At 47.6% G+C, this 26,645-nt stretch overlaps 1 protein-coding gene across 2 annotated transcripts in view; it reads right to left on the bottom strand.

Annotated features, from left to right (window-relative positions):
• Window positions 1-26,380, bottom strand: part of A2M (alpha-2-macroglobulin) — a 52,095-nt gene extending 25,715 nt beyond the window's left edge. For both annotated transcript variants that reach the window (XM_029580500.1, XM_029580501.1), the window contains exons 1-16: window positions 26,232-26,380; window positions 19,507-19,696; window positions 17,934-18,090; window positions 17,804-17,856; window positions 15,883-15,903; window positions 14,880-15,048; window positions 14,594-14,678; window positions 12,769-12,898; window positions 12,493-12,607; window positions 12,157-12,266; window positions 11,490-11,648; window positions 8,488-8,715; window positions 7,624-7,687; window positions 7,365-7,510; window positions 5,051-5,200; window positions 1,583-1,753 (exon numbers count right to left, since the gene is read on the bottom strand). In XM_029580500.1, coding sequence (XP_029436360.1) covers window positions 1,583-1,753; window positions 5,051-5,200; window positions 7,365-7,510; window positions 7,624-7,687; window positions 8,488-8,715; window positions 11,490-11,648; window positions 12,157-12,266; window positions 12,493-12,607; window positions 12,769-12,898; window positions 14,594-14,678; window positions 14,880-15,048; window positions 15,883-15,903; window positions 17,804-17,856; window positions 17,934-18,090; window positions 19,507-19,696; window positions 26,232-26,302 — 2,019 coding nt within the window. In that variant the 5' untranslated portion in view covers window positions 26,303-26,380. The remainder of the gene's footprint in view (window positions 1-1,582; window positions 1,754-5,050; window positions 5,201-7,364; window positions 7,511-7,623; window positions 7,688-8,487; window positions 8,716-11,489; window positions 11,649-12,156; window positions 12,267-12,492; window positions 12,608-12,768; window positions 12,899-14,593; window positions 14,679-14,879; window positions 15,049-15,882; window positions 15,904-17,803; window positions 17,857-17,933; window positions 18,091-19,506; window positions 19,697-26,231) is intronic.
• Window positions 26,381-26,645: the final 265 nt, after the last annotated feature.

Here is a 26,645-nt window from a genome sequence, read left to right as displayed (position 1 = left end):
GAAGAGAACACTGTACGGCGACAGTTATGTCCCACAGGCACAGAGAAAGCTGTATGGTGAGAGTTACGTCCCACAGCTGCAGAGAACGCTGTACGGCGAGACTTACGTCCCACAGGAGCAGAGAAAGCTGTACGGCGAGAGTTACGTCCCACAGGCGCAGAGAACGCTGTATGGCGAGAGTTACATCCCACAGCTGCAGGGAAAGCTGTACGGCAAGAGTTACATCCCACAGGCGCAGAGAAAGCTGTATGGCGAGAGTTACATCCCACAGGTGCAGAGAAAGCTGTATGGTGAGAGTTACATCCCACAGGTGCAGAGAAAGCTGTATGGCGAGAGTTAAATCCCAAAGCTGCAGGGAAAGCTGTACGGCGAGAGTTACATCCCACAGGCGCAGAGAAAGCTGTATGGCGAGAGTTACATCCCACAGGTGCAGAGAAAGCTGTACGGCGAGAGTTACATCCCACAGGCGCACAGTAAGCTGTACGGCGAGAGTTACATCCCACAGCTGTACGGCGAGAGTTACGTCCCACAGGTGCAGAGAAAGCTGTACGGCGAGAGTTACATCCCACAGGCACAGAGAAAGCTGTACGGCGAGAGTTACATCCCACAGGCACAGAGAAAGCTGTACAGCGAGAGTTACGTCCCACAGCTGCAGGGAAAGCTGTACGGCGAGAGTTACATCCCACAGGCACAGAGAAAGCTGTACAGCGAGAGTTATGTCCCACAGGCGCAGAGAAAGCTGTATGGCGAGAGTTACGTCCCACAGGCGCAGAGAAAGCTGTACGGCGAGAGTTACGCTGTACGGCGAGAGTTACGTTGTATGGCGAGAGTTACGTCCCACAGGCGCAGAGAAAGCTGTACGGCGAGAGTTACGTTGTACGGCGAGAGTTACGTCCCACAGCTGCAGGGAAAGCTGTACAGCGAGAGTTATATCCCACAGGTGCAGAGAAAGCTGTACGGTGAGAGTTACGTCCCACAGCTGCAGGGAAAGCTGTACGGCGAGAGTTACATCCCACAGGTGCAGAGAAAGCTGTACGGCGAGAGTTACGCTGTACGGCGAGAGTTACGTTGTACGGCGAGAGTTACGTCCCACTGGCGCAGAGAAAGCTGTACGGCGAGAGTTACGTTGTACGGCGAGAGTTACGTCCCACAGCTGCAGGGAAAGCTGTACAGCGAGAGTTATATCCCACAGGTGCAGAGAAAGCTGTACGGCGAGAGTTACATCCCACAGTTGCAGAGAAAGCTGTACGGCGAGAGTTACAGCCCACAGGCGCAGAGAAAGCTGTACGGCGAGAGTTACATCCCACAGGTGCAGAGAAAGCTGTACGGCGAGAGTTACGTCCCACAGCTGCAGGGAAAGCTGTACGGCGAGAGTTACATCCCACAGGTGCAGAGAAAGCTGTACGGCGAGAGTTACAGCCCACAGGAGCAGAGAAAGCTGTATGGCGAGAGTTACATCCCACAGGTGCAGAGAAAGCTGTACGGCGAGAGTTACGTCCCACAGCTGCAGGGAAAGCTGTATGGCGAGAGTTACATCCCACAGGCGCAGAGAAAGCTGTACGGCGAGAGTTTAGGGACTCACTTTGAAGATATCATAGCTGTCTGCTTCGTCCCTGCTGTCCACAGCCTGGTAATAAAATCCATTCAGGTAGATTCGCTCTGTCGGGAGGCAGATCTCCTCTTGGGACTCCTCCAAGTAAAAGCCGCCATGATTATATCCGGATAGGTTTTCAAGCGGCAGCAAACTGTACATCTGCATGAGCCAATACAGGCACAGAGTTATACAGACCACCAAACAGAGAGAGAAACACAGCTAAAAAGAGAGATACCACCAGTTCTAAATATCGAGAGCACCACAGATTCATATTAAGTCAGGATCATAATCTGGGAAAGAACACGCATGACGGAGTCTTTCAGAACTGGTGCAGAGTCTGCATGGAAGTAGCTGCACGCTCTACACCAGCACCACAGTTCTGGATAAAGTTCCTGAAGAGGACAATAGCACTAAGAAGTCACCCGGGTGACTAAGCAGCTGAATACTGCCCTCCTCTCAGTGGATGCCTTCAGCCACCGAGTTCCAGCAGGTGGCCAGAGGTAGCCAACAGGCAGAAGGGAAGTGTCTGAGGGGGGGAGGGGAATGCATGGCGATTTCATTTTCAGATCCTCGCAGGTACTTCTGTAACCCCGGTCCCCACCCTCAGTAGAGGTCAATCACCTTTAAAAATGACCCTGCAGTGCTAGCGGGACAGAGAAATCCACTCTGAATGGCCCACATCATTTGGAAATTAGCAAAAGAAAAAACAATGGTTATTGTTCAGTTTGTAAATCAGCAAACGTAAAGTCCACATGCTAAAAGCATCAGAGCATTGTGCACCTGACACCCAGCGGGAGTAAAAGTATCAGAGCATTGTGCACCTGACACCCAGCGGAGGTAAAAGTATCAGAGCATTGTGCACCTGACACCCAGCGGGAGTAAAAGTATCAGAGCATTGTGCACCTGACACCCAGCGGGGGTAAAAGTATCAGAGCATTGTGCACCTGACACCCAGCGGGAGTAAAAGTATCAGAGCATTGTGCACCTGACACCCAGCGGGGGTAAAGGTATCAGAGTTTGTGCACCTGACACCCAGCGGGGGTAAAGGTATCAGAGCATTGTGCACCTGACACCCAGCGGGGGTAAAAGTGTCAGAGCATTGTGCACCTGACACCCAGCGGGGGTAAAGGTATCAGAGTTTGTGCACCTGACACCCAGCGGGGGTAAACGTATCAGAGCATTGTGCACCTGACACCCAGCGGGGGTAAAAGTATCAGAGCATTGTGCACCTGACACCCAGCGGGAGTAAAAGTATCAGAGCATTGTGCACCTGACACCCAGCGGGGGTAAAAGTATCAGAGCATTGTGCAACTAACACCTGGCAGGGATAAAAGTGTCAAATCATTCTGCACCTGACACCTGGAGGGGGTAAAAGTGTCAAAGCATTGTGCACCTGACACCCTGCAGGGGTAAAAGTATCAGAGCATTGTGCACCTGACACCCAGCGGGAGTAAAAGTATCAGAGCATTGTGCACCTGACACCCAGCGGGGGTAAAAGTATCAGAGCATTGTGCACCTGACAACCAGCGGGAGTAAAAGTATCAGAGCATTGTGCACCTGACACCCAGCGGAGGTAAAAGTATCAGAGCATTGTGCAACTAACACCTGGCAGGGATAAAAGTGTCAAATCATTCTGCACCTGACACCTGGAGGGGGTAAAAGTGTCAAAGCATTGTGCACCTGACACCCTGCAGGGGTAAAAGTATCAGAGCATTGTGCACCTGACACCCAGCGGGAGTAAAAGTATCAGAGCATTATGCACCTGACACCCGGAGGGGTAAACGTGCCAGAGCATTGTGCACCTGACACCCAGCGGGAGTAAAGGTGTCAAAGCATTCTGCACCTGACACCCGGAGGGGGTAAAATTGTCAAAGCATTGTGCACCTGACACCCAGCAGGGGTAAAAGTGTCAAATCATTCTGCACCTGACACCTTGCAGGGGTAAAAGTGGCAAAGTATTGTGCACCTGACACCCTGCAGGGGTAAAAGTGTCAGAGCATTGTGCACCTGACACCCTGCAGGGGTAAAAGTGTCAGAGCATTGTGCACCTGACACCCTGCAGGAGTAAAAGTGTCAGAGCATTGTGCACCTGACACCTGGAGAGGGTAAAAGTGTCAGAGCATTGTGCACCTGACACCCGGAGGGGGTAAAAGTGTCAGAGCATTGTGCACCTGACACCCAGCGGGGGTAAAAGTGTCAGAGTATTGTGCACCTGACACCCTGCAGGGGTAAAAGTGTCAGAGTATTGTGCACCTGACACCCGGAGGGGGTAAAAGTGTCAGAGCATTGTGTACCTGACACCCTGCAGGAGTAAAAGTGTCAGAGCATTGTGCACCTGACACCCTGCAGGAGTAAAAGTGTCAGAGCATTGTGCACCTGACACCTGGAGAGGGTAAAAGTGTCAGAGCATTGTGCACCTGACACCCTGCAGGGGTAAAAGTGTCAGAGCATTGTGCACCTGACACCCAGCGGGGGTAAAAGTGTCAGAGCATTGTGCACCTGACACCCTGCAGGGGTAAAAGTGTCAGAGTATTGTGCACCTGACACCCGGAGGGGGTAAAAGTGTCAGAGCATTGTGCACCTGACACCCAGCGGGGGTAAAAGTGTCAGAGCATTGTGCACCTGACACCCTGCAGGGGTAAAAGTGTCAGAGCATTGTGCACCTGACACCCGGAGGGGGTAAAAGTGTCAGAGCATTGTGCACTTGGCCCCCAGCGGGGGTAAATGTGTCAGAGCAATGTGCAACTGACACCCAGCGGGGGTAAAAGAGTCAGAGCATTGTGCACCTGCGGCCCGGTGGGGTAAAGAGCACAAGTAGAGTGAAAAATCAGCTTCCATCCATTCTTTTAGTGCCCCGGGGTAAACATGCTGCCAGGAACGCCTCTTTATAATTTGGCTAACAGTCCACACATTGAGGAACCTGGAGCTCAGACCTTCTTACAGCGGTAAGAACGCCTCAGGCCCTGGTCAGCCTCTTTCTGGACTCTACCTATTTATTTATTTATTTATTTATTTATTTATTTATTTATTTAAGGCTTTTTCTATACCAGAGTTCAGGTAACAGGGTTACTAATCACTTCGGTTTACATTTCAAACAACTTACAGATGACATGAACTATGTCTTACAGAGAACAAGGTACAAGCAACTTGGAAAAAAAACAAACAATAAATAAATAAAACAGGGTAGCAACAGTGTAAAGTGGTAGTAACATAATAAGTACATAATCAACTGTATATTGGCTTAAAGTATATAACAGGGTAGATTTAAGTGAAAGGGGATGGTTATATGGCCTAGCACCAGCTGGAGAGGGGGAAGGCAGGGAGGATAGGATTAAGGCTTAATAAAAGGTAGAGTGCTAAGGGGATGCCTTGAGTGAGAGCAGTCCATGTGAGCTGCAGAAAATACTTATGAGCATCATGGGGAAGGAGGTAAAAGCTGCATGCAGTATCTCTCACCGAGTCCGCAGAGAGCTCCGCCTCTGGTTTCATGAGCAGGACACTCTTATCCACAGCGCGCACCGCACAGAGAGAATGCGGGGTGGCCTCTAGCAGGAGGGAGGCAGAAGAGCCGGGGAGGCCCTCTGCTACGGAGAACTGCAGGGAGACCTGAGGAGAGAGGAAGCGGGAGATGAGTGCTCTTAGAGTTACTGCAGTGCTTCTTCTGTTCTCTCAGCCACCTCTGACCTGGGCGACTGGGAATTATCTTCCATTCACACAGCACACACTGGATTTCTTTTCAGAGGCTGGGGAAGGGGTTATTTTATTTTCAATAAAACAACTGAATATTTCATTTAGATAAAACAAAATTAAAATAAACATTTTAACAAACTAGTGGGCTGATGCACCTTTCTGCTTGTACTTCAACGGGCAAAGCTTGCAGACAGACTGCGTCTGGCCAGCGAGCATTTTATAGCGCTGGAAATTTAACTTTAGTTCACAGTCAGAATTAAGTTTCCAGCATTACTAGGCTGGCACTCAAAAGCCCTGAAAAAGGGGGTAAACATTTTAAGAACTGTTTAAAAATGTCCGCAGATAACTACAGACTTATCCGGCTAAGTACCAGTGACCCATGCCAGATAGACAGATAAAGTGGTAGTTATCTGGCCTTGTGGCAACCGCAGCTGTCAGAGACAGTTCCCCCCTCCATTCCTGAGTTAAAATGTGCATTCAGTCTGTGCCAAATGCACATTTTAAAGTTTGGCACTTTTTTTTAACTCCAGTTACATTAGCATAGCATTAGATTACTGCATCGGCCTGAAGGAATTAGCTCGAGTGTTAAACCTGAGCTCTGGAACCCAGCTCAGATTAGTGCATCGGCCTGTAGGAATTAGCTCGAGTGTTAAAACTGTGCTCTGGAACCCAGCTCAGATTACTGCATCGGCCTGTAGGAATTAGCTCGAGTGTTAAACTTGAGCTCTGGAACCCAGCTCAGATTAGTGCATCGGCCTGTAGGAATTAGCTCGAGTGTTAAAACTGTGCTCTGGAACCCAGCTCAGATTACTGCATCGGCCTGTAGGAATTAGCTCGAGTGTTAAAACTGTGCTCTGGAACCCAGCTCAGATTACTGCATCGGCCTGTAGGAATTAGCTCGAGTGTTAAACCTGAGCTCTGAACCCAGTTCAGATTATTGCATCGGCCTGAAGGAATTAACTCAAGTGTTAAAACTGTGCTCTGGAACCCAGCTCAGATTATTGCATTGGCCTGTAGGAATTAGTTTGAGTGTTCAAACTGTGCTCTGGAACCCAGCTCAGATTATTGCATCGGCCTGTAGGAATTAGCTTGAGTGTTAAAACTGTGCTCTGGAACCCAGCTCAAATTACTTTATCGGCCTGTAGGAATTAGCTCGAGTGTTAAACCTGAGCACTGGAACCCAGCTCAGATTATTGCATCGGCCTGTAGGAATTAGCTCGAGTGTTCAAACTGTGCTCTGGAACCCAGCTCAGATTACTTTATCGGCCTGTAGGAATTAGCTCGAGTGTTAAAACTGTGCTCTGGAACCCAGCTCAGATTATTGCATCGGCCTGTAGGAATTAGCTCGAGTGTTAAACCTGAGCTCTGGAACCCAGCTCAGATTACTGCATCGGCCTGTAGGAATTAGCTAGAGTGTTAAACCTGAGCTCTGGAACCCAGCTCAGATTATTGCATCGGCCTGTAGGAATTAGCTAGAGTGTTAAACCTGAGCTCTGGAACCCAGCTCAGATTATTGCATCGGCCTGTAGGAATTAGCTCGAGTGTTAAACCTGAGCTCTGGAATCCAGCTCAGATTATTGCATCGGCCTGTAGGAATTAGCTCGAGTGTTAAACCTGTGCTCTGGAACCCAACTCAGATTACTGCATCAGCCTGTAGGAATTAGCTCGAGTGTTAAACCTGTGCACCATCTCTTGGCCATTGAGGACATTGCATTATGTATTACCCAGGGATTAAATCTGCTTTGGGAAGTTGCCAGCTCTCCACCACCTTTCAGGCACTAGAAAGCAGATTACAATCGGGAATCTGCCACTGCTGCTCCTCGTGACCTGGGAGAAGTCACTTCACCCTGCACTGCCCTCAGGTGCTAGCTTAGGCTGTAAGCACTTTGGGAAGGGGCTTGAACCTGAATGCACACAGCCCTGCGTTCGTCCAGCATCGCTACAAAGAAGGTTAGGCCACCCACAGGAGACACACCTGTAGTACAAAGGTCACCAAACAGCTACAAAACGAAGGGTTTTAGCTGCATTTAGCCAACAGAGTGGCACTGGGCAGCATGGCCAGCGGATGGGCTACACTCACTCTGTTCGTGAAGCACTTGGCGATCTTCAGGGTCACTGTGTCGGCGATAGTTTCGCCACTGGGGAGGACGGTGAACACCAGTAACCTGGCAAGAGGGGCAATCTTCGAGCTGACTGGGAGCAGCAGGGAGGTGGTCATACTGGTGCCTGGAAAAGCAAATGACATTTTAATCCACTTTCAAAAATATTTACAGTAAGTAAAGCGTTCTTCCTGCATGGCTGAGCTATCGCCTGTCTGTGCTGTGCGCTAGGGAACTCACCGCTGTTCTCCCCCACGCTGACTGTATGCTTCCCTGTCCAGACGATGCTGCCCTTCGCCATGACCTGTGCAGGGACAGAGATTCTGGTCAGAGAGGAAGAGGACGAGATGGACAGGGATAGTGCTTTGCACACTCCTTGCTCTGGTTTATCTCCACAGACCCTTCCACCCTTTGCACAAGTGGTGACACACTCAGATCACAAAGGGAATGTGGAACTACCCCCAAATGTGATCCGTTACAGACTGCAAGAGGGCTCGTGTACTCAGTATGCAGAGATGAGGTCTCTGAGCACTGAAAACTCACACACAGGTCACAGCATAGCGAACAGATGTGAAGGAGAGAACCCCGTGAGACCTGGAAAACTCATTTATGTAACAATAAAAGCAGGGAGGAATTTTTCTGCACTTGCTTGGGTCTGATGAGACCTCATGAGATCATGCGTGCACCCATGGGTTGAGAAGTGATGGAATGGAAGACCTTAATAAAACAAAATCGAAAAACTCAAATGAGGACGAAGAAACCTCGTTTTCGATCGCCACTTCTCCAACTGCTTTCAAGAGTTATAACACAGCCTCTTTCCCAAAAATGCCTCGCAAATCAGCTCATATGCCGGTGCCGTGGCTCCACCTGTAAAGTTTCACAGGCCCATCCTTTCTCCCTTCGCTTTCAGGTGGCCAGCTCAGTCCAAACATCGAGCAAGAGCAGGGGGGCTGCAGCGGAACGGATCAGAGGGCAGCCACCTCACCCAGGCTCAGCTAAAGAGATGCAGCCAGGACATGCAGGGAGCTGTACTTTTCACTTCTGCATTAATTTGCAGTGGGTGCACAGGACAGGAACCCCCTGATCCCACAGGCATGCACTCACCAGGTAGTGGATGACGGCCTCTGTGGCCTGCTTGAGCCCCTCAGGAGAGAGCACATAGTGCACCGTCAGCTCTTCCTGGTGCTCGCAGGGCAGCGGGTGGTGGACGGGCTGGATCTTCAGGAAGCTCTGGCTGTAGGAGTAGAACTGTTTTACTTGCTGGTTGGCATCTTCGTAGGAGGGCTGGATCCAGTTATGCCGGTAACAGGTTGGGAAGGATTTGTACGTGGCCTGAGAACAACAACGAAAACATTTCACTAAAGCCCCACCAGGCATCAAACCCATGATCAATGGCAGCGGTCCCTGACCAAACAAGAAGCACAGTGACTTACCCTGAGGATTATATAGGAGTCCTGGACATGGGTCTTGAACATGGAGAATGGGAGACACAGTGACTTACCCTGAGGATTATATAGGAGTCCTGGACATGGGTCTTGACCATGGAGAACGGGAGACACAGTGACTTACCCTGCGGATTATATAGGAGTCCTGGACATGGGTCTTGACCATGGAGAACGGGAGACACAGTGACTTAGCCTGAGGATTATATAGGAGTCCTGGACATGGGTCTTGACCATGGAGAACGGGAGACACAGTGACTTACCCTGAGGATTATATAGGAGTCCTGGACATGGGTCTTGACCATGGAGAACGGGAGACACAGTGACTTAGCCTGAGGATTATATAGGAGTCCTGGACATGGGTCTTGACCATGGAGAATGGGAGACACAGTGACTTACCCTGAGGATTATATAGGAGTCCTGGACATGGGTCTTGACCATGGAGAACGGGAGACACAGTGACTTACCCTGCGGATTATATAGGAGTCCTGGACATGGGTCTTGACCATGGAGAACGGGAGACACAGTGATTTACCCTGAGGATTATATAGGAGTCCTGGACATGGGTCTTGACCATGGAGAACGGGAGACACAGTGACTTACCCTGAGGATTATATAGGAGTCCTGGACATGGGTCTTGACCATGGAGAACGGGAGACACAGTGACTTAGCCTGAGGATTATATAGGAGTCCTGGACATGGGTCTTGACCATGGAGAACGGGAGACACAGTGACTTACCCTGAGGATTATATAGGAGTCCTGGACATGGGTCTTGACCATGGAGAACGGGAGACACAGTGACTTACCCTGAGGATTATATAGGAGTCCTGGACATGGGTCTTGAACATGGAGAATGGGAGACACAGTGACTTACCCTGAGGATTATATAGGAGTCCTGGACATGGGTCTTGACCATGGACAACGGGAGACACAGGGGACTTACCCTGAGGATTATATAGGAGTCCTGGACATGGGTCTTGAACATGGAGAATGGGAGACACAGTGACTTACCCTGAGGATTATATAGGAGTCCTGGACATGGGTCTTGACCATGGAGAACGGGAGACACAGTGACTTACCCTGAGGATTATATAGGAGTCCTGGACATGGGTCCTGAACATGGAGAATGGGAGACACAGGGATTTACCCTGAGGATTATATAGGACTTCTGGACATGGGTCTTGACCATGGAGAATGGGAGACACAGGGACTTACCCATAGGTTTATATAGGAGTCATGGACATGGGTCTTGACCATGGAGAATGGGAGACACAGGGAGTTACCCTGAGGATTATATAGGAGTCCTGGACATGGGTCTTGACCATAGAGAACGGGAGACACAGGGGACTTACCCTGAGGTTTATATAGGACTCCTGGACATGGGTCTTGACCATGGAGAATGGGAGACACAGGGAGTTACCCTGAGGATTATATAGGAATCCTGGACATGGGTCTTGAACATGGAAAATGGGAGACACAGGGATTTACCCTGAGGATTATATAGGACTTCTGGACATGGGTCTTGACCATGGAGAACGGGAGACACAGGGACTTACCCATAGGTTTATATAGGAGTCATGGACATGGGTCTTGACCATGGAGAATGGGAGACACAGGGAGTTACCCTGAGGATTATATAGGAGTCCTGGACATGGGTCTTGACCATAGAGAACGGGAGACACAGGGGACTTACACTGAGGTTTATATAGGACTCCTGGACATGGGTCTTGACCATGGAGAATGGGAGACACAGGGAGTTACCCTATTTATTTATTTATTTATTTATTTAGGTGTTTTTATATACCGGGATACGTTGGGAACATCATCTCGGTTCACAAATAACTAAAACTGCAACAGGCTTTACAGAGAACAAATTAAACAGTGGAAGTAAATAATGTAAACCATGAACGACATTTGAACAGTTAACACGATATGCTATATAGTTAACAGATTATAATGGGAAAGATAATTCAATGTAAGCATGATTATATAGAATAGATGGCAGAGAGGAATTATACAGGGGTTGGGTTGAGGCGGTTAGGTTAAATGGGGTTTACAAGGCATACTCGTAACAAAAGAATGAGGTAATCGGGCTTGAGATAGGGGAGAGGAGGTAAAGTGAGGATTATATAGGAATCCTGGACATGGGTCTTGAACATGGAAAATGGGAGACACAGGGATTTACCCTGAGGATTATATAGGACTTCTGGACATGGGTCTTGACCATGGAGAACGGGAGACACAGGGACTTACCCATAGGTTTATATAGGAGTCATGGACATGGGTCTTGACCATGGAGAATGGGAGACACAGGGAGTTACCCTGAGGATTATATAGGAGTCCTGGACATGGGTCTTGACCATAGAGAACGGGAGACACAGGGGACTTACCCTGAGGTTTATATAGGACTCCTGGACATGGGTCTTGACCATGGAGAATGGGAGACACAGGGAGTTACCCTGAGAATTATATAGGAGTCCTGGACATGGGTCTTGACCATGGAGAATGGGAGATACAGGGACTTACCCATAGGTTTATATAGGAGTCCTTAACATGGGTCTTGACCATAGAGAACGGGAGACACAGGAGACTTACCCTGAGGTTTATATAGGAGTCCTGGACATGGGTCTTGACCATGGGGAATGGGAGACACAGGGACTTACTCTGAGGTTTATATAGGACTCCTGGACATGGGTTGTGTCCATGGAGAATGAAGCCTTCCCATCCTCGTCTGTGGTGACGCTCACATTCGTTTTGAAATCCATGTAGATGGTCACAGTTTCATTTTCTATGGGATTTCCAGCTGCATCCTCCAACCTCACCTGCATGGAGAGAACATTGTGCTGTGACCAGGACACACAAGGTAATGATAGACGGACGAGCAGAGCACGTGCTGCCCCACATGGTCATTCACTGACCCTTGATATGCCTGAGGGAGCTGCTCGTGGTGTCCAGATACCGAGGAGACGATGTCCCTTGGTGTGGATTGGGCCATGGCTCGTGAGGCTTCCCCCAGATCATGGAGGGTGTATTAAGGGCTTGCTGCATCATGTCCTGCTATATGTTGGGTAGACATGGTAGAGGGACATGATTGGAGGACACATAAAGGCTCAGAGTAAGACATGAAAGGTTAGTGGAAAACCCGGGCCATGTACAAGAGTCATTTTTGTATTTCTGAGAGAGGGAGTAGTGACTTTCAGAGGGTCAGCAGCCAGCAGAAAACACTGCATTAAGACTTGAGACAGGAAGCCGTCAGGATCCCTATGGTTGACCCCAGGGTCTCAGAAATTAGAGGGAATGCTGTAGCCTGTTAAACCACTACTCACCCACCTGTCCATATAGCGGGATCCCTCTCTTAAAATGTGCATCCACCTCCTGGAAGGAGACCTTGGCAATGGTGCTGCTGATGCCACTGGTGCCCTCCCCGCTCAGCACCAGATCTGAAAGAGCAAGAAGGGAGAAATGATTCACTGCACCCAAGCTGAGCCTGGGAGCAAGGGGTTAACTTAATTCAATGGTGCGATAAGATGTGAGTGTGCGCGTGTGCACGGGCCCCATCTCTTCTCGTGTGTGTGCAATGTCAGGGTTGACACAATATCCAGTAGGGCCGCTCCCAGAGCAGTCAGAGACGGGTGTGGGAGGAGAAGTGAGATCGCTTGGCTTTACCAGTGCCCTCCTCTGTTATGCTGGCTGCAACCCTCAGCTTCATCTCGTAACCTGAACGTTTCATCTGGAAGAGTTTGGTATTCACCACCTCTGAGAAGCAGCCGTTTCCATCAGCCTAAAACCAGGGGCGGAATGGAAGAGCAGAGATGAGTCCTGTCAGAGTTCATACAGTGAGCTGTCTGACAGCAGAGGGGAAGCAAGGCCACTCGCTCTTCCTGCACAGTCCCTGCTGTCTCCTGTCATCCTCTGTCATGCCTCTCACCATCAGAGACTTACCTTCCTGCTGTACTTCTCGCACACAGCGTCATACTCTTCAGACTGACAGCTGGAGCCATAGCTTGACTGCTGAAACTTCCTGCAGACGGTGACATTGATGAGGCCTGGGACCGGCTTCCTATAAGTGTAGCTGCCAGCAAGGGGGAAGAGAGGAGGTCAGTACAGCACTCTCGCTCTACATCCTGAACTAAAAGCAACTAAAAGAGTGAAGAAAGACTTCAGATAAACTGAAAGAAAAGTATTCAAGGTCAGAGAAATGTGAGAGTTTGAGGTGAGCAACAGAATTAGGGTGGTGTGTTAGTGTGAGGCGATAGCAGAAGATTATGGGATAGGAATCAAACAGGCCCCAAATATGTTTGCAAGTATGATCAGAGGTTAGTAAAAGTACTTTCTTAAAATGGTGCATGAGGATATGAGAAGCAGACGTTATTGTGTACAGGTTCAGCACACAGATAGGTCATGGACACAGACACACAGCACTGCTTAAAGAAATTTCAGGATTGTGGGCTGTTAGCTACCCTTCCCTTTTCTCTAACATACCATGTAACCAAATCGTTCCATGTATTTTCTCTATCATGTTATATGTTATCTGTAAACCGATATGATGTGCAAACGGCAATCGGTATATAAAAACCTTTAAATAAATAAAAATAACTTGAAGTCTGTAAGCTTGAAGGTCATGAGTAGATAGATACTGAACACAAAATAGAGATATGACTTAATTAAAAGTATAAGACCATTACTTTCTGTAAGCCAGCTAGCAGATTAAAAGTTAAGCGCAGAACAAAAGGTTGAAGCTGAAACACCTGGCAACTGTCCAGTATTATTATAAACTGGACATTTTATGGACATTTTATGGATACACCTTTTAGCTTTTGGGGCACACTAGTGAAGATCTGAGATATATGCTGGCTTCTGATTATTATTTTAGAGTGTTTTATAGAATGTGTTAGGTTTAAAGAAAATGCAAGAACTAGTGGTCACACACATGTGAGAGAAAATGTCTGTACAAGATGGCGATTCAAAGTGGTCCAGAAAACATGCGCAGTACGTTTTTCTTATCAGTAGCTTGGCAATATTTCAGGAAAGTTAGTAGACAGAGAGATCCCTTCTGAGCATGCTCTAGCCAAGTACATAATATACAGATGCAAGGTGGGTTGGGCGGGACTGCTGAACAGAGAGAGAGTCTGCTTGTTTGTTGCCCCAGCACTCTCATAAGTGTGCACAGAAGATACAGCTTTTCATTGTTTCACATAAGACATAGCTAGTGTTGTCATTTTCTTAGTTTGCCTGTGTGACCCAGTCTACAAGGCAAATACCTCATTCTAGAACCCATTAAAGGTGGGATACTTTCTAGAGAGGAAGGATATAGGCACCAAAGCTTGTAAATTAAAAGGAATGGCTCTCAAAATGTATAAGCTGGCATTTTATGAATAACAGATCTATGCTCCAGGATGCACCAGTGCCCTTCATCTGCACCTTGTGACCGAGCCATGTGTTGGATCCTGCTGTCACTGGTGAGACCTGCTACTGGCGTTTACTGCCTCTTTAAAATAAGAAGCAAGGAGGTAGAAAGCTGCCAGGGCAGTCACCACGAGGTGCCTTCGCTCCTCGGATGGCAACGCCTGCCTCAGCGGGCCGAGCGTGACCCTGGTGCGACTGCTGCGTGACTGTGAAGTGAGGCAGGCACGTGCAGCTGGAGAAGGGCTGTGCCCGTCGGCAGAAAGAAATCGGACTTTAATAGCCACAGGAAGAAACAGGAGGAGAAGGGCCACGCACAGGGGTCAGGGGTAAGGGCTTGCCACAAATGTTGATGGTTGCTTACACGCCACAGACGGACACTGGCAGCTCCTGGTCCAGGACAGTAATGGTGGGAGGAACCTTTACCACAACCTCATACTTGGGCAGCACTAGAGCGAGAGAGAGAGACACCAAAGGTTCATTTCCTTACTGGGTACAGCAGGGGTAACGATGAACATCTCACGGTAGCCACCAGAGGCTGCTACAGCCCAGAGTGCACACAGCACCTTACTAGACACACATTTGTACAATACCATGGTAGGCATAATTAGATTATTTATAAGGGGGAGGCTCAGTCAGCACACGCTCACCATATTCCTCCACGCTGAAGGGATGATCCACTCTCGACCCCTGGGCTCTCTGCACTCCCACTTTGTACGTGCCCAGCAAAGGCTCGGACACAAGGCGCAAGGAAAGCTGAGCAATGCCATGGTCCGTGGACACATTGCGCCACTGTGCGATGCGATTCTGTCGAGCATCCTGGAGAGAAAGAGGCACCACTCAGCCTTCTGCCACAGACTCCTTCCCTCTTAAGGAACAAGTGAAAACGCCCAATATTTCAACCACAATGGGCTCAAGACCCAGCATTCTCAGCCCCTGCGCTCTCTGCATTTTGCTGGAGTCTCCCCTGGTATTTTCATCCCCTGCGCTCTCTGCATTTTGCTGGAGTCTCCCCTGGTATTTTCATCCCCTACGCTCTCTGCATTTTGCTGGAGTCTCCCCTGGTATTTTCATCCCCTGCGCTCTCTGCATTTTGCTGGAGTCTCCTCTGGTATTTTCATCCCCTGCGCTCTCTGCATTTTGCTGGAGTCTCCTCTGGTATTTTCAGCCCCTGCGCTCTCTGCATTTTGCTGGAGTCTCCCCTGGTATTTTCAGCCCCTGCGCTCTCTGCATTTTGCTGGAGTCTCCTCTGGTATTTTCAGCCCCTGTGCTCTCTGCATTTTGCTGGAGTCTCTCTCTGGTATTCTCAGCCCCTGTGCTCTCTGCATTTTGCTGGAGTCTCCTCTGGTATTTTCAGCCCCTGCACTCTCTGCATTTGGCTGGAGTCTCCTCTGGTATTCTCAGCCCCTGCGCTCTCTGCATTTTGCTGGAGTCTCCTGGTATTTTCATCCCCTGTGCTCTCTGCATTTTGCTGGAGTCTCCCCTGCCTGCAATGGATTCTTGTGTCTCTGTGGAAGAAAATCACCTCAGATAAAGCTCTTTTGCTTCAGCCTTAGGTGCTCTACAGTTTCCACCTGGCCCAGCCTCTCCCCTGATGTCCAGGAATGCAATAGGGGTCCCTGAGAAGGAAGTTTGGCTAAGTCTTGTACTCACCTCAATGAAGACTTCGTGAAACTAGGGAGTGAGAAAAAGGGGAGATAAATATACTGTTACATGTAGTGTCAGAGTATGCTTTACACAGGCACTACGCCCATCCCAAAAAGTTTATACAGGCACTACGCCCATCCTGAGGAGCTTACACATACACATATATTAAATTACTCTGCGGGTGAAATATGGACTACACCTACCCGAGGGACTTACACACACACACACACACACTTCACCCAGCTCGAGGGAGTAACGTGTACTACTCCAACCCCGAGAAGCTGGGGTAACATGGACAATGCTCCCTTCCCAAGGGGTTTACAAAACAAACATTACACCACTAGAGTGACCAATTGTCCGATTTTGGACCAGACAGACCAGTTTTCAAACTAATTGTAGTGTCTGGTTATAAAGATAACCGGTTAGCAACACTGACCCATCCCCAACCTGGCAGACCCCATCATCCCCCATCCCCGTGGCCCTAGGAGGAAGGAAGCTATCATTTAGTGTTCCTGTCAATCTCTCCACTCCCCTGGGTGTGAGGAGCTGATGCTTTGGCCAATCAGTTACAGTGGTGTGCAGCCAATGGCAGGATTCCCTGGGTGTGAGGGATGTGTGTGAGTGTGTGAGGGAGAAAGAGAAACAGACCATGAGCATGTATATGCGAGACAGCATGTATGTGAATGGGAGCGAGAATGTGTGTGTATGAGAGAGTGGGAGAGAAGGTGTGTGTGTGTGTGTGTGTGTGTGTGTGAATGTGTGTGAGTGTGTGAGGGAGAGATAGAAAAAGAGCATGAGCATGTGTATACGAGACAGCATGTATGTGAATGGGAGCGAGAATGTGTGTGTATGAGAGAGTGGGAGAGAAGGTGCGTGTGTATGAGAGAGTGGGAGAGAAGGTGTGTGGGTGTGTGTGTGTGAGAGGGAGAGAGAGAAACAGAGCATGAGCATGTGTATGCGAGACAGCATGCATGTGAATGGGAGCGAGAATGTGTGTGTATGAGAGAGTGGAAGAGAAGGTGTGTGTGTGTGTGAGAGTGTGTGGGAGAGAGAGAAACAGAGCATGAGCATGTGTATGCGAGACAGCATGCATGTGAATGGGAGCGAGAATGTGTGTGTATGAGAGAGTGGAAGAGAAGGTGTGTGTGTGTGAGAGTGTGTGGGAGAGAGAGAAACAGAGCATGAGCATGTGTATACGAGACAGCATGTATGTGAATGGGAGCGAGAATGTGTGTGTATGAGAGAGTGGAAGAGAAGGTGTGTGTGTGTGTGTGTGTGTGTGTGAGTGTGTGAGGGAGAGAGAGAAACAGAGCATGAGCATGTGTATAAGAGACAGCATGTATGTGAATGGGAGTGAGAATGTGTGTGTATGAGAGAGTGGAAGAGAAGGTGTGTGTGTGTGAGGGAGAGAGAGAAAAACAGAGCATGAGCATGTGTATGCGAGACAGCATGTATGTGAATGGGAGCGAGAATGTGTGTGTATGAGAGAGTGGGAGAGAATGTGTGTGTGTGTGTGTGTGTTTGTCTGTGTGACAGAGAGCATATGAGGGGAAGTGTGTATAAGTGTGAATGAGAAAGAGAAAGAATGTGTGGACATGTGTGAAGGAGATTGTGTGAATAGCGGGGACTGGATGCAGTACAAATGCAGGTTCATGGACAGGAGCAAATTTATGCAAATAAGGGGGAGAGGCACACTCTCTTCCCTCCCCCTATCCAGTCAGGGTGTATGTAAAAGTTGGCCACCTACACAGCACTCACGGAGGTAACGTGGATGACACCACCCTGAGGGACTTGCTCCCTTTTCTTTTGCTTGGTGTGGGGGGGTTTCCCTTCCTCTCCCCTCTGACTGTGGCGGGGGGGGGGGGGGGGGGGGGAGGGTAGTGAGTGGATGATGAACCCCAGTCTGGAGTTTAGGGTCTCTTCTTACCGTCTCATTCACAGGATGGAAATCTTCATCCAGAGCAACAATTCGGAACTGAACTGAAGGAAGAGAGAGAAAGCGTGAGGTGGGGAATGCGCCTGTCCTAGAGAACCCCTCCCCCTCTCCCTCCACTCACCATCCTGGCCCGGCTTATAGATGGGTTTGTCTGTCTGCACGAACACCAGGCTCTCCGGTGACTGCAGGAGGAAAGACTTCTTGCCTGTCAAGTGCAGCGTCTCCCCTTTTGCTTCCAAAGTGACGTAGACCACCTCGGGCGCCACAGGTCTCGGTAACTGGAAGGGAAACGTTACAAATCTGGCTCTTCAACTCAGTCCCCAAGCCAATGCTCGCTGGCGGGCTCCAAAGCACAGCTTTGCACTGGGCTTTGGGGGTGGGTGGGAGACATCAGGGCACAAGCTTCCACCTTGCAGAGATGCCCAGCAATGGGCAGGTGGCACAGGGTGGATCTCTCTCCTCTCTCAGCTGCAATCCACTGTTCTACACTGCTTCCGTTCTTACTTACCCAACCGTTCATATCAAATCAACATTGGCCCACCCCTTCTGCAAGGATCCTCTCTCTCTAACACCGCTATGCCATCGACTCAATAGCCTTAGTATTCAGTTTTAAATTTACGCTGACGACTTTCAGTTTTATGTACCTTACTCTTCTTCATGGTCTACCACACTTTCTACCGTATGCTTATATATCAAAACCATTAACACCTGGTTGTCCCATAATCGTCTTAAACTGAATACATCCAAAACAGAAAGTCTTCATCTTTCCAGAATCCCCCAATCTGCTTGCAATCCTCCATCACACCTGTCTTTGGATGACATATCCATTCCCACAGTTTCCAAAGCACGAAACCTTGGGGTTATTTTAGACTCAAGTCTATCCATGTCTCAACACATCTCTACAACTGTTAAATACTCCTTCTACAAACTTCACATGTTAAAACATCTTCGTCCTCTAATATTTGCTGACGATTTCCACACAGTGTTATAATCTCTTATCTTTACTGGTATAGACTACTCTAACGCCCTCTACCTTGGTCTCCATGATAATGCTCTTCCTCCTCTACAGTTAATTCAAAATACCACAGCGCGCATCCTAACTGGTGCCTCTCGAAACGACCTCATTACCCCAATTTTACATTGACTTCTTGTTTGCTGCAGAATACAATGCAAAATTCTTTCCATCATACTCAGTCTAATACATAATGATTCTTTGACCTGGCTATGCACACTACTTCGCTTTTATCAACCTAGCAGGCATCTACGCCTCCTCCATAAAAACCTCTGTTCATCTTGCCAGGCTCGACATCCCCAGAAGATGCGCTTTCTCAGTTGCCGGCCCTTCTCTCTGGAATTCCATCCCAGATTATTTAAGGCAGATAATATCGCACAAGGAATTCAAATAAAGTCTAAAACCATATCTATTTTTTCTTTAGCCTTCAGATCTCTCTCCAACTTCCATCAAGTCCCCTTGCCTTACTTCAGTGTTCAATAGTACAAATTTGTACATGGATCCCTGCCCCCAGATTCTTAAGGACCACAGCATGGCTGTAAGGCTTTTGTCCTTTATATTTTTATTGTTTTACAGTGTGTCAATTTTATGTTATTTTAATTATGTATGGCGACAGTTGTAAACATGGCATATTAACACTTTTAAATAAATAAATCTCGTCTGGTTTGGGTGCGAGGCTGACCTGGACGTTCTGGCACCGATACAGATCTGTGTCGCTCACGGTCTCCTGGATCAGTGTTGTGTTCTCCTGCTTGTATTCCAGCATCAGCTTCAGGGACAGCGTCTCATTCAGGTGTGTGAAGAGGATACAGATCTTCTGTGCCTCCATGCCACGGAGCAGGGATGGCACCAGCAGCAGGTACTGGGGCTGCCTGTGAACAGTATCTGATTAGAGATCATGCAGAGCCAGGATCAGAACAGAACGGGCCTCCTGCCCCACTGGTCATCACAGCGCAGGCTGATCCAGAGCCCCTCTGCCCATGTAAGGAGGGGGCCATGGTCAGTGACTGACCAACAGCAGCTGAACACTGCTCACAGCAAAGCAAACAGCCCTGGATCCAACGTAAACATTACTAGAGGAGCTCATGCCAGGTCCAGAGATGAGCTTCTCAGGATACAAGACCTTTCTTTCCATCAACCTCCCAGAGAGACCTCAACAATGGGTCATTTACTGCTGATCCCTGAGGTGGTGCACTGTCCTCTCGCACCAAGAATGTGTCTCCCAGGGCTTCTGCCCAGGAGGGAAGGGTTAGGTCGGCCGTCATAGTTGGTGATTCGATTATTAGAAATGTAGATAGCTGGGTGGCTGGTGGGCGTGAGGATGGCCTGGTAACTTGCCTACCTGGTGCGAAGGTGGCGGACCTCACACGTCACCTACATACGATTTTAAATAGTGCTGGGGAGGAGCCGGCTGTCATGGTACATGTGGGCACCGACGACATAGGAAAATGTGGGAGGGAGGTTCTGGAAGCCAAATTTAGGCTCTTAGGTAGAAAGCTTAAATCCAGAACCTCCAGGGTAGCATTCTCTGAAATGCTCCCTGTTCCATGCGCAGGTCCCCAGAGGCAGGCAGAGCTCCGGAGTCTCAATGCGTGGATGAGACGATGGTGCAAGGAAGAGGGATTCAGTTTTGTTAGGAACTGGGGAACCTTTTGGGGAAGGGGGGAGTCTCTTCCGAAGGGATGGGCTCCACCTTAACCAGGGTGGAACCAGACTGCTGGCGCTAACCTTTAAAAAGGAGATAGAGCAGCTTTTAAACTAGAACAAAGGGGAAAGCAGACAGTCGCTCAGCAGCGCATGGTTCGGAGAGAGGTATCTTCAAAGGATACTAATGATGCATTAGAATTAGGGCATCCCGACAGTGAGGTTCCAATAATAAGAAAAGTAGTCCAAGTGCCTGTAACTAAAAACTCACCTGAGCTAAAAAATTCTAACTTATCCCTATCAATTAAAAAGCAGAATAAAAATACAAACAAAAACAAACTTTGAAATGTTTGTATGCTAATGCCAGAAGTCTAAGAAGTAAGATGGGAGAATTAGAATGTATAGCAGTGAATGATGACATAGACTTAATTGACATCTCAGAGACATGGTGGACGGAGGATAACCAATCGGACAGTGCTATACCGGGGTACAAATTATATCGCAATGACAGAGAGGAGCACCCAGGAGGCGGTGTAGTGCTTTATGTCCGGGATGGCATAGAATCCAACGGGATAAACATCCTGCATGAGACTAAATACAAAATTGAGTCTTTATGGGTAGAAATCCCTTGTGTGTCGGGGAAGACTACAGTGATAGGGGTATACTACCGTCCACCTGGTCAAGATGGTGAGACGGACAGTGAAATGCTCAGAGAAATTAGGGAAGCTAACCAAATTGGTAGTGCGGTAATAATGGGAGACTTCAATTACCCCAATATTGACTGGATAAATGTATCATCGGGTCACGCTAGAGAGATAACGTTCCTGGATGGAATAAATGACAGTTTTATGGAGCAATTGGTTCAGAGACGTCTGGCATCTAATTCTCCCATCTTGAAGAGAGAGGGAGCAATTTTAGATCTAATTTTCAGTGGAGCACAGGATTTGGTGAGAGAGGTAATGGTGCTGGGGCCGCTTGGCAATAGTAATCATAATATGATCACATTTGATTTAATGATTGGAAGGGGGACAGTAAGCAAATCCAAGGCTCTCGTGCTAAACTTTCAAAAGGGACACTTTGATAAAATGAGAAAAATGAGAAAATAGTTAGAAAAAAACTGAAAGGAGCAGTTAAAAGGTGAGGTGAAAGAAGCTATTTTAGCCAAAAGATCTTCATTCAAAAACTGGAAGAAGGATCCAACAGAAGAAAATAGGATAATGCATAAACGTTGGCAAGTTAAATGTAAGACATTGATAAGACAGGCTAAGAGAGAATTTGAAACGAAGTTGGCCGTAGAGGCAAAAATTCACAGTAAAATCTTTTTTAAATATAACCGAAGCAGAAAGCCTGTGAGGGAGTCAGCTGGACCGCTGGATAATCAGGGGGTTAAAGGGGCACTTAGAGAAGATAAGGCCATCATGGAATGATTAAACAATTTCTTTGCTTCAGTGTTTACTGAAGAGGATATTGGAGAGATGCCCGCTCCGGAGAAGGTTTTCATGGATAATGAATCAGATCAACTGAACTAAATCACGGTGAACCTAGAAGATGTGGTAGGCCTGATTGACAAACTGAAGAGTAGTAAATCACCTGGACCGGATGGTATACACCCCAGGGTTCTAAAAGAATTAAAAAATGAAATTTCAGACCTATTATTAAAAATTTGCAACCTATCATTAAAATCATCCATTGTACCTGAAGACTGGAAGATGGCCAATGTAACCCCAATATTTAAAAAGGGATCCAGGGATGATCTGGGAAGCTATAGACTGGTGAGCCTGACTTCAGTGCCAGGAAAAATCATGAAAACTGTTATAAAGAATAAAATCACAAAATATTTAGATAGACATGGTTTAATGGAACACAGCCAGGATGGATTTACCCAAGGGAAGTCTTGCCTGACAAATCTCCTACATCTTTTGAAGGGGTGAATGGTGAACTGGTAGATGAGGTGTATTTGGATTTTCAGAAGGCATTCGACAAAGTCCCACATGAGAGGCTTCTAAAAAAACTAAAAAGTCATGGGATAGGAGGCGATGTCCTTTCGTGGATTTCAAACTGGTTAAAAGACAGGAAACAGAGAGTAGGATTAAATGGTCAGTTTTCTCAGTGGAAAAGGGTAAACAGTGGAGTGCCTCAGGGATCTGTACTTGGACCGGTGCTTTTTAATATTTATTTATTTAGTGCTTTTTTATACCGGCATTCATGATACAGATCATATCATGTCAGTTTACAAGTAACCGGGGTTATAACCTTGCTATTAACATAGTGTAGAGAAGCAAAATGTTACAATAAACAGGGGTAATGGAACTGGGGGAAGAGGAAAACATAGCAGAGAGTAACTTGTTAACCATAACAATTATTTACAGTGTGTTGAATGTTCGGCCATGATAGCTAGGGCGGCTCTGTGCTTAGGGAAAGGCCTGTTTAAATAGCCAAGTCTTGAGCCTTTTTCTAAATGTCAACAGGCAAGGTTCCTGTCTGAGCTCTGGGGGAATAGCGTTCCATATGGTTCGTCCCGCTGTAGAAAAGGCCCGTTCTCTAGTGGTTAAATGATGGGAGGATTTAGTTGGGGGGGGGGGCACGCAGGGATCCTCTGTAGGCTTCTCTGATAGGTCTTGAGGACGCGTGTAGTCTGAGTGGGAATTGAATATCAATGGGGGCTTGATTGTGAATGGTTTTGTGGATGATGGTGAGGGACTTGTGTAAAATTCTAAAGCTGATTGGTAGCCAGTGTACATTTCTGAGGGTGGGCGTGAAGTGGTCTCTTCTGCACATATTTGTTAAGATTCTGGCTGCCGCGTTTTGAAGCATCTGAAGAGGTTTGGTGGAGGAGGCTGGGAGACCTAGCAAAATGGAGTTGCAGTAATCTATCTTGGAGACTAAAACGGCTTGGAGAACAGTTCTGAAGTCTTGAAAGTGCAGTAGAGGTTTAATTCTTTTTAGTACCTGCAGTTTATAGAAGCAATCCTTGGTTGTGTGATTGATGAATTGTTTTAGATTCAGACGGTTGTCGATTAATACTCCCAGGTCTCTTGCTTGGGTGACAAGGGAGTTGGATATTGGCATTTGCGGGGCATTGCTGTCGTCCGGAGAGATGATGATAAGAACATAAAAACATAAGAAAATGCCATACTGGGTCAGACCAAGGGTCCATCAAGCCCAGCATCCTGCTTCCAACAGTGGCCAATCCAGGCCACAAGAACCTGGCAAGTACCCAAACACTAAGTCTATTCCATGTTACCATTGCTAATGGCAGTGGCTATTCTCTAGGTGAACTTAATAGCAGGTAATGGACTTCTCCTCCAAGAACTTATCCAATCCTTATTTAAACACAGCTATATTAACTGCACTAACCACATCCTCTGGCAACAAATTCCAGAGTTTAATTGTGCGTTGAGTAAAAAAGAACTTTCTCCGATTAATTTTAAATGTGCCCCATGCTAACTTCATGGAGTCCCCCCTAGTCTTTCTACTATCCGAAAGAGTAAATAACCGATTCACATCTACTCGTTCTAGACCTCTCATGATTTTAAACACCTCTATCATATCCCCCCTCAGTCGTCTCTTCTCCAAGCTGAAAAGTCCTAACCTCTTTAGTCTTACCTCATAGGGAGCTGTTCCATTCCTTATCATTTTGGTCGCCCTTCTCTGTACCTTCTCCATCACAATTATATCTTTTTTGAGATGCGGCGACCAGAATTGTACAAAGTATTCAAGGTGTGGTCTCACCATGAAGCGATACAGAGGCATTATGACATTTTCCGTTTTATTCACCATTCCCTTCCTAATAATTCCCAACATTCTGTTTGCTTTTTTGACTGCCGCAGCACACTGAGCCGACGATTTCAATGTATTATCCACTATGACCCCTAGATCTTTTTCCTGGGTGGTAGCACCTAATATGGAACCCAACATTGTGTAATTATAGCATGGGTTATTTTTCCCTATATGCATCACCTTGCACTTATCCACATTAAATTTCATCTGCCATTTGGATGCCCAATCTTCCAGTCTCACAAGGTCTTTCTGCAATTTATCACAATCTGCTTGTGATTTAACTACTCTGAACAATTTTGTGTCATCTGCTGAGTTCAGTCTTAGCTGAATTGAGTATCAGGTTTAGTTTAGTGAGGAGGGAGTTGATTTCTTGGAGGCAATTGGCCCAGAACTTGAGTGTTTTTGCAATGGACTCTGTTATAGGGATCAGGATTTGAACGTCGTCAGTGTTTTAGATTGAGGTTCGTTAGTAGCTGACACAGGGGTAGGAGGTAAATGTTGAAGAGGGTTGGGGACAAGGAGGAGCCCTGAGGAACTCCTAGTGAGGAATTGATGTGTGGGGATTCTTTATTGTTGATTCAATATATTTATAAATGATCTGGAAAGGGGTACAACGAATAGGGTGGTCAAATTTGCGGATGACACAAAATTATGCAGAGTAGTTAAATCTCAAGAGGATTGTGATTGTGAGACTGGAAGATTGGGCATCCAAATGGCAGATGAAATTTAACATGGACAAGTGCAAAGTGATGCACATTAGGCCGGATTTTATAAAATTGCTGCGCGTATCTTATAAAATCCGTGGTCGGCGCACGATTTCCTTCGCCCTCCCCCCACCTTCCCTTCCCTTCCCCTACCTAACCCCCCCCCCCCCCCCCCCCGGCCCTATCTAAACCCCCCTTACCTTTGTTGTAGATGTAAATCTGCGCGCGCCAGCGGGCTGCTGGCCCGCCCTCGCAACGCCGCATCATCTAGGACACGCCCCGACACGCCCCTTTTACAAAGCCCCGGGACTTACGCGTCCCAGGGCTCTGCGCGCGCCGGCGCGCAGAGCATTTAAAATCCAGCCCATAGAGAAAAATAACCCATGCTATAATTACACGATGTCGGGTTCCATATTAGGAGCTACCACCCAGGAAAGAGATCTAGGCGTCATAGTGGATAACACATTGAAATCGTCGGCTCAGTGTGCTGCGGCAGTCAAAAAAGCAAACAGAATGTTAGGAATTATTAGGAAGGGAATGGTTAATAAAACGGAAAATGTCATAATGCCTCTGTATCGCTCCATGGTGAGACCACACCTTGAATACTGTGTACAATTCTGGTCGCCGCATCTCAAAAAAGATATAATTGCGATGGAGAAGGCACAGAGAAGGGCAACCAAAATGATAAGGGGAATGGAACAACTCCCCTATGAGGAAAGACTAAAGAGGTTAGGACTTTTCAGCTTGGAGAAGAGACGACTGAGACAAAATCATGAAAGGACTTAAACAAGTTAATGTAAATCGGTTATTTAGTCTTTCAGATAATAGAAGGACCAGGGGGCATTCCATGAAGTTAGGAAGTAGGTCATTTAAAACAAATCGTAGAAAATTCTTTTTCACTCAGTGCATAGTTAAGCTCTGGAATTCATTGCCAGAGGATGTGGTTAGAGTAGTTAATGTAACTGGATTTAAAAAGATTTGGATAAGTTCCTAGAGGTTAAATCCATAAACTGTTATAATGGCAATTAAAAAGCAATAGTAGCTTGTGATCTGTCTAATGTTTGGTTTCTTGCCAGATACTTGTGACCTGGATTGGCCACTTTTGGAAACAGGATGCTGGGCTCGATGGACCCTCGGTCTGACCCATGTTCTTATGTTCTGCTGATCCCAGAGCTCTCTGCAGTATTGTGATAGAGACTGGATGGGTGGATTTTCAGGTCTTTCTCTCCTCACCTCACACTGCTCTGCTATGGACTCTGTTAGAAATCTGTACACTTACGGTTCTGGTGTCGTTGCATGGAGGAGGAGGAGGAGGAGAAGGCAGAGACGGGACATGGCCTTCCTCCACATAACGGAGAGCAAGGAGAATGCACCGTCGGCCGTAGGCTCTCTCCCTCCTCTCGCTGGAGCTGGGGGTTTATACTGGGCTCCACCAGAAGGGATTAAGGTCCAACTGGGGGAGGGTTAATAAGTGTCCAGAGCATGGGAGGGGAGGGCACTGACCTTGTCAAAAGTCTGAGAATGGAAATTTGTAGAAAAGCCACAAAGCTCTCAAATCCTCTTTCCCAAAACAAACAGACGGGGCCTATCCCACCCCTCCCTAGAAGTTTAATAATCTCATATACTCCTTCCCCCTCTATAGCATGGGAGAGAAAGGGGGAGGGGCAAAGGCATAATTGCCCCATCCCCTCAA

The sequence above is a fragment of the Rhinatrema bivittatum genome, chromosome 16, assembly GCF_901001135.1.
Source record: "Rhinatrema bivittatum chromosome 16, aRhiBiv1.1, whole genome shotgun sequence".
NCBI lineage: Eukaryota > Metazoa > Chordata > Amphibia > Gymnophiona > Rhinatrematidae > Rhinatrema > Rhinatrema bivittatum.
The sequence above is the reverse complement of the archived record's forward strand: the minus strand, read 5'-3'. Positions and strand labels throughout refer to the sequence as shown.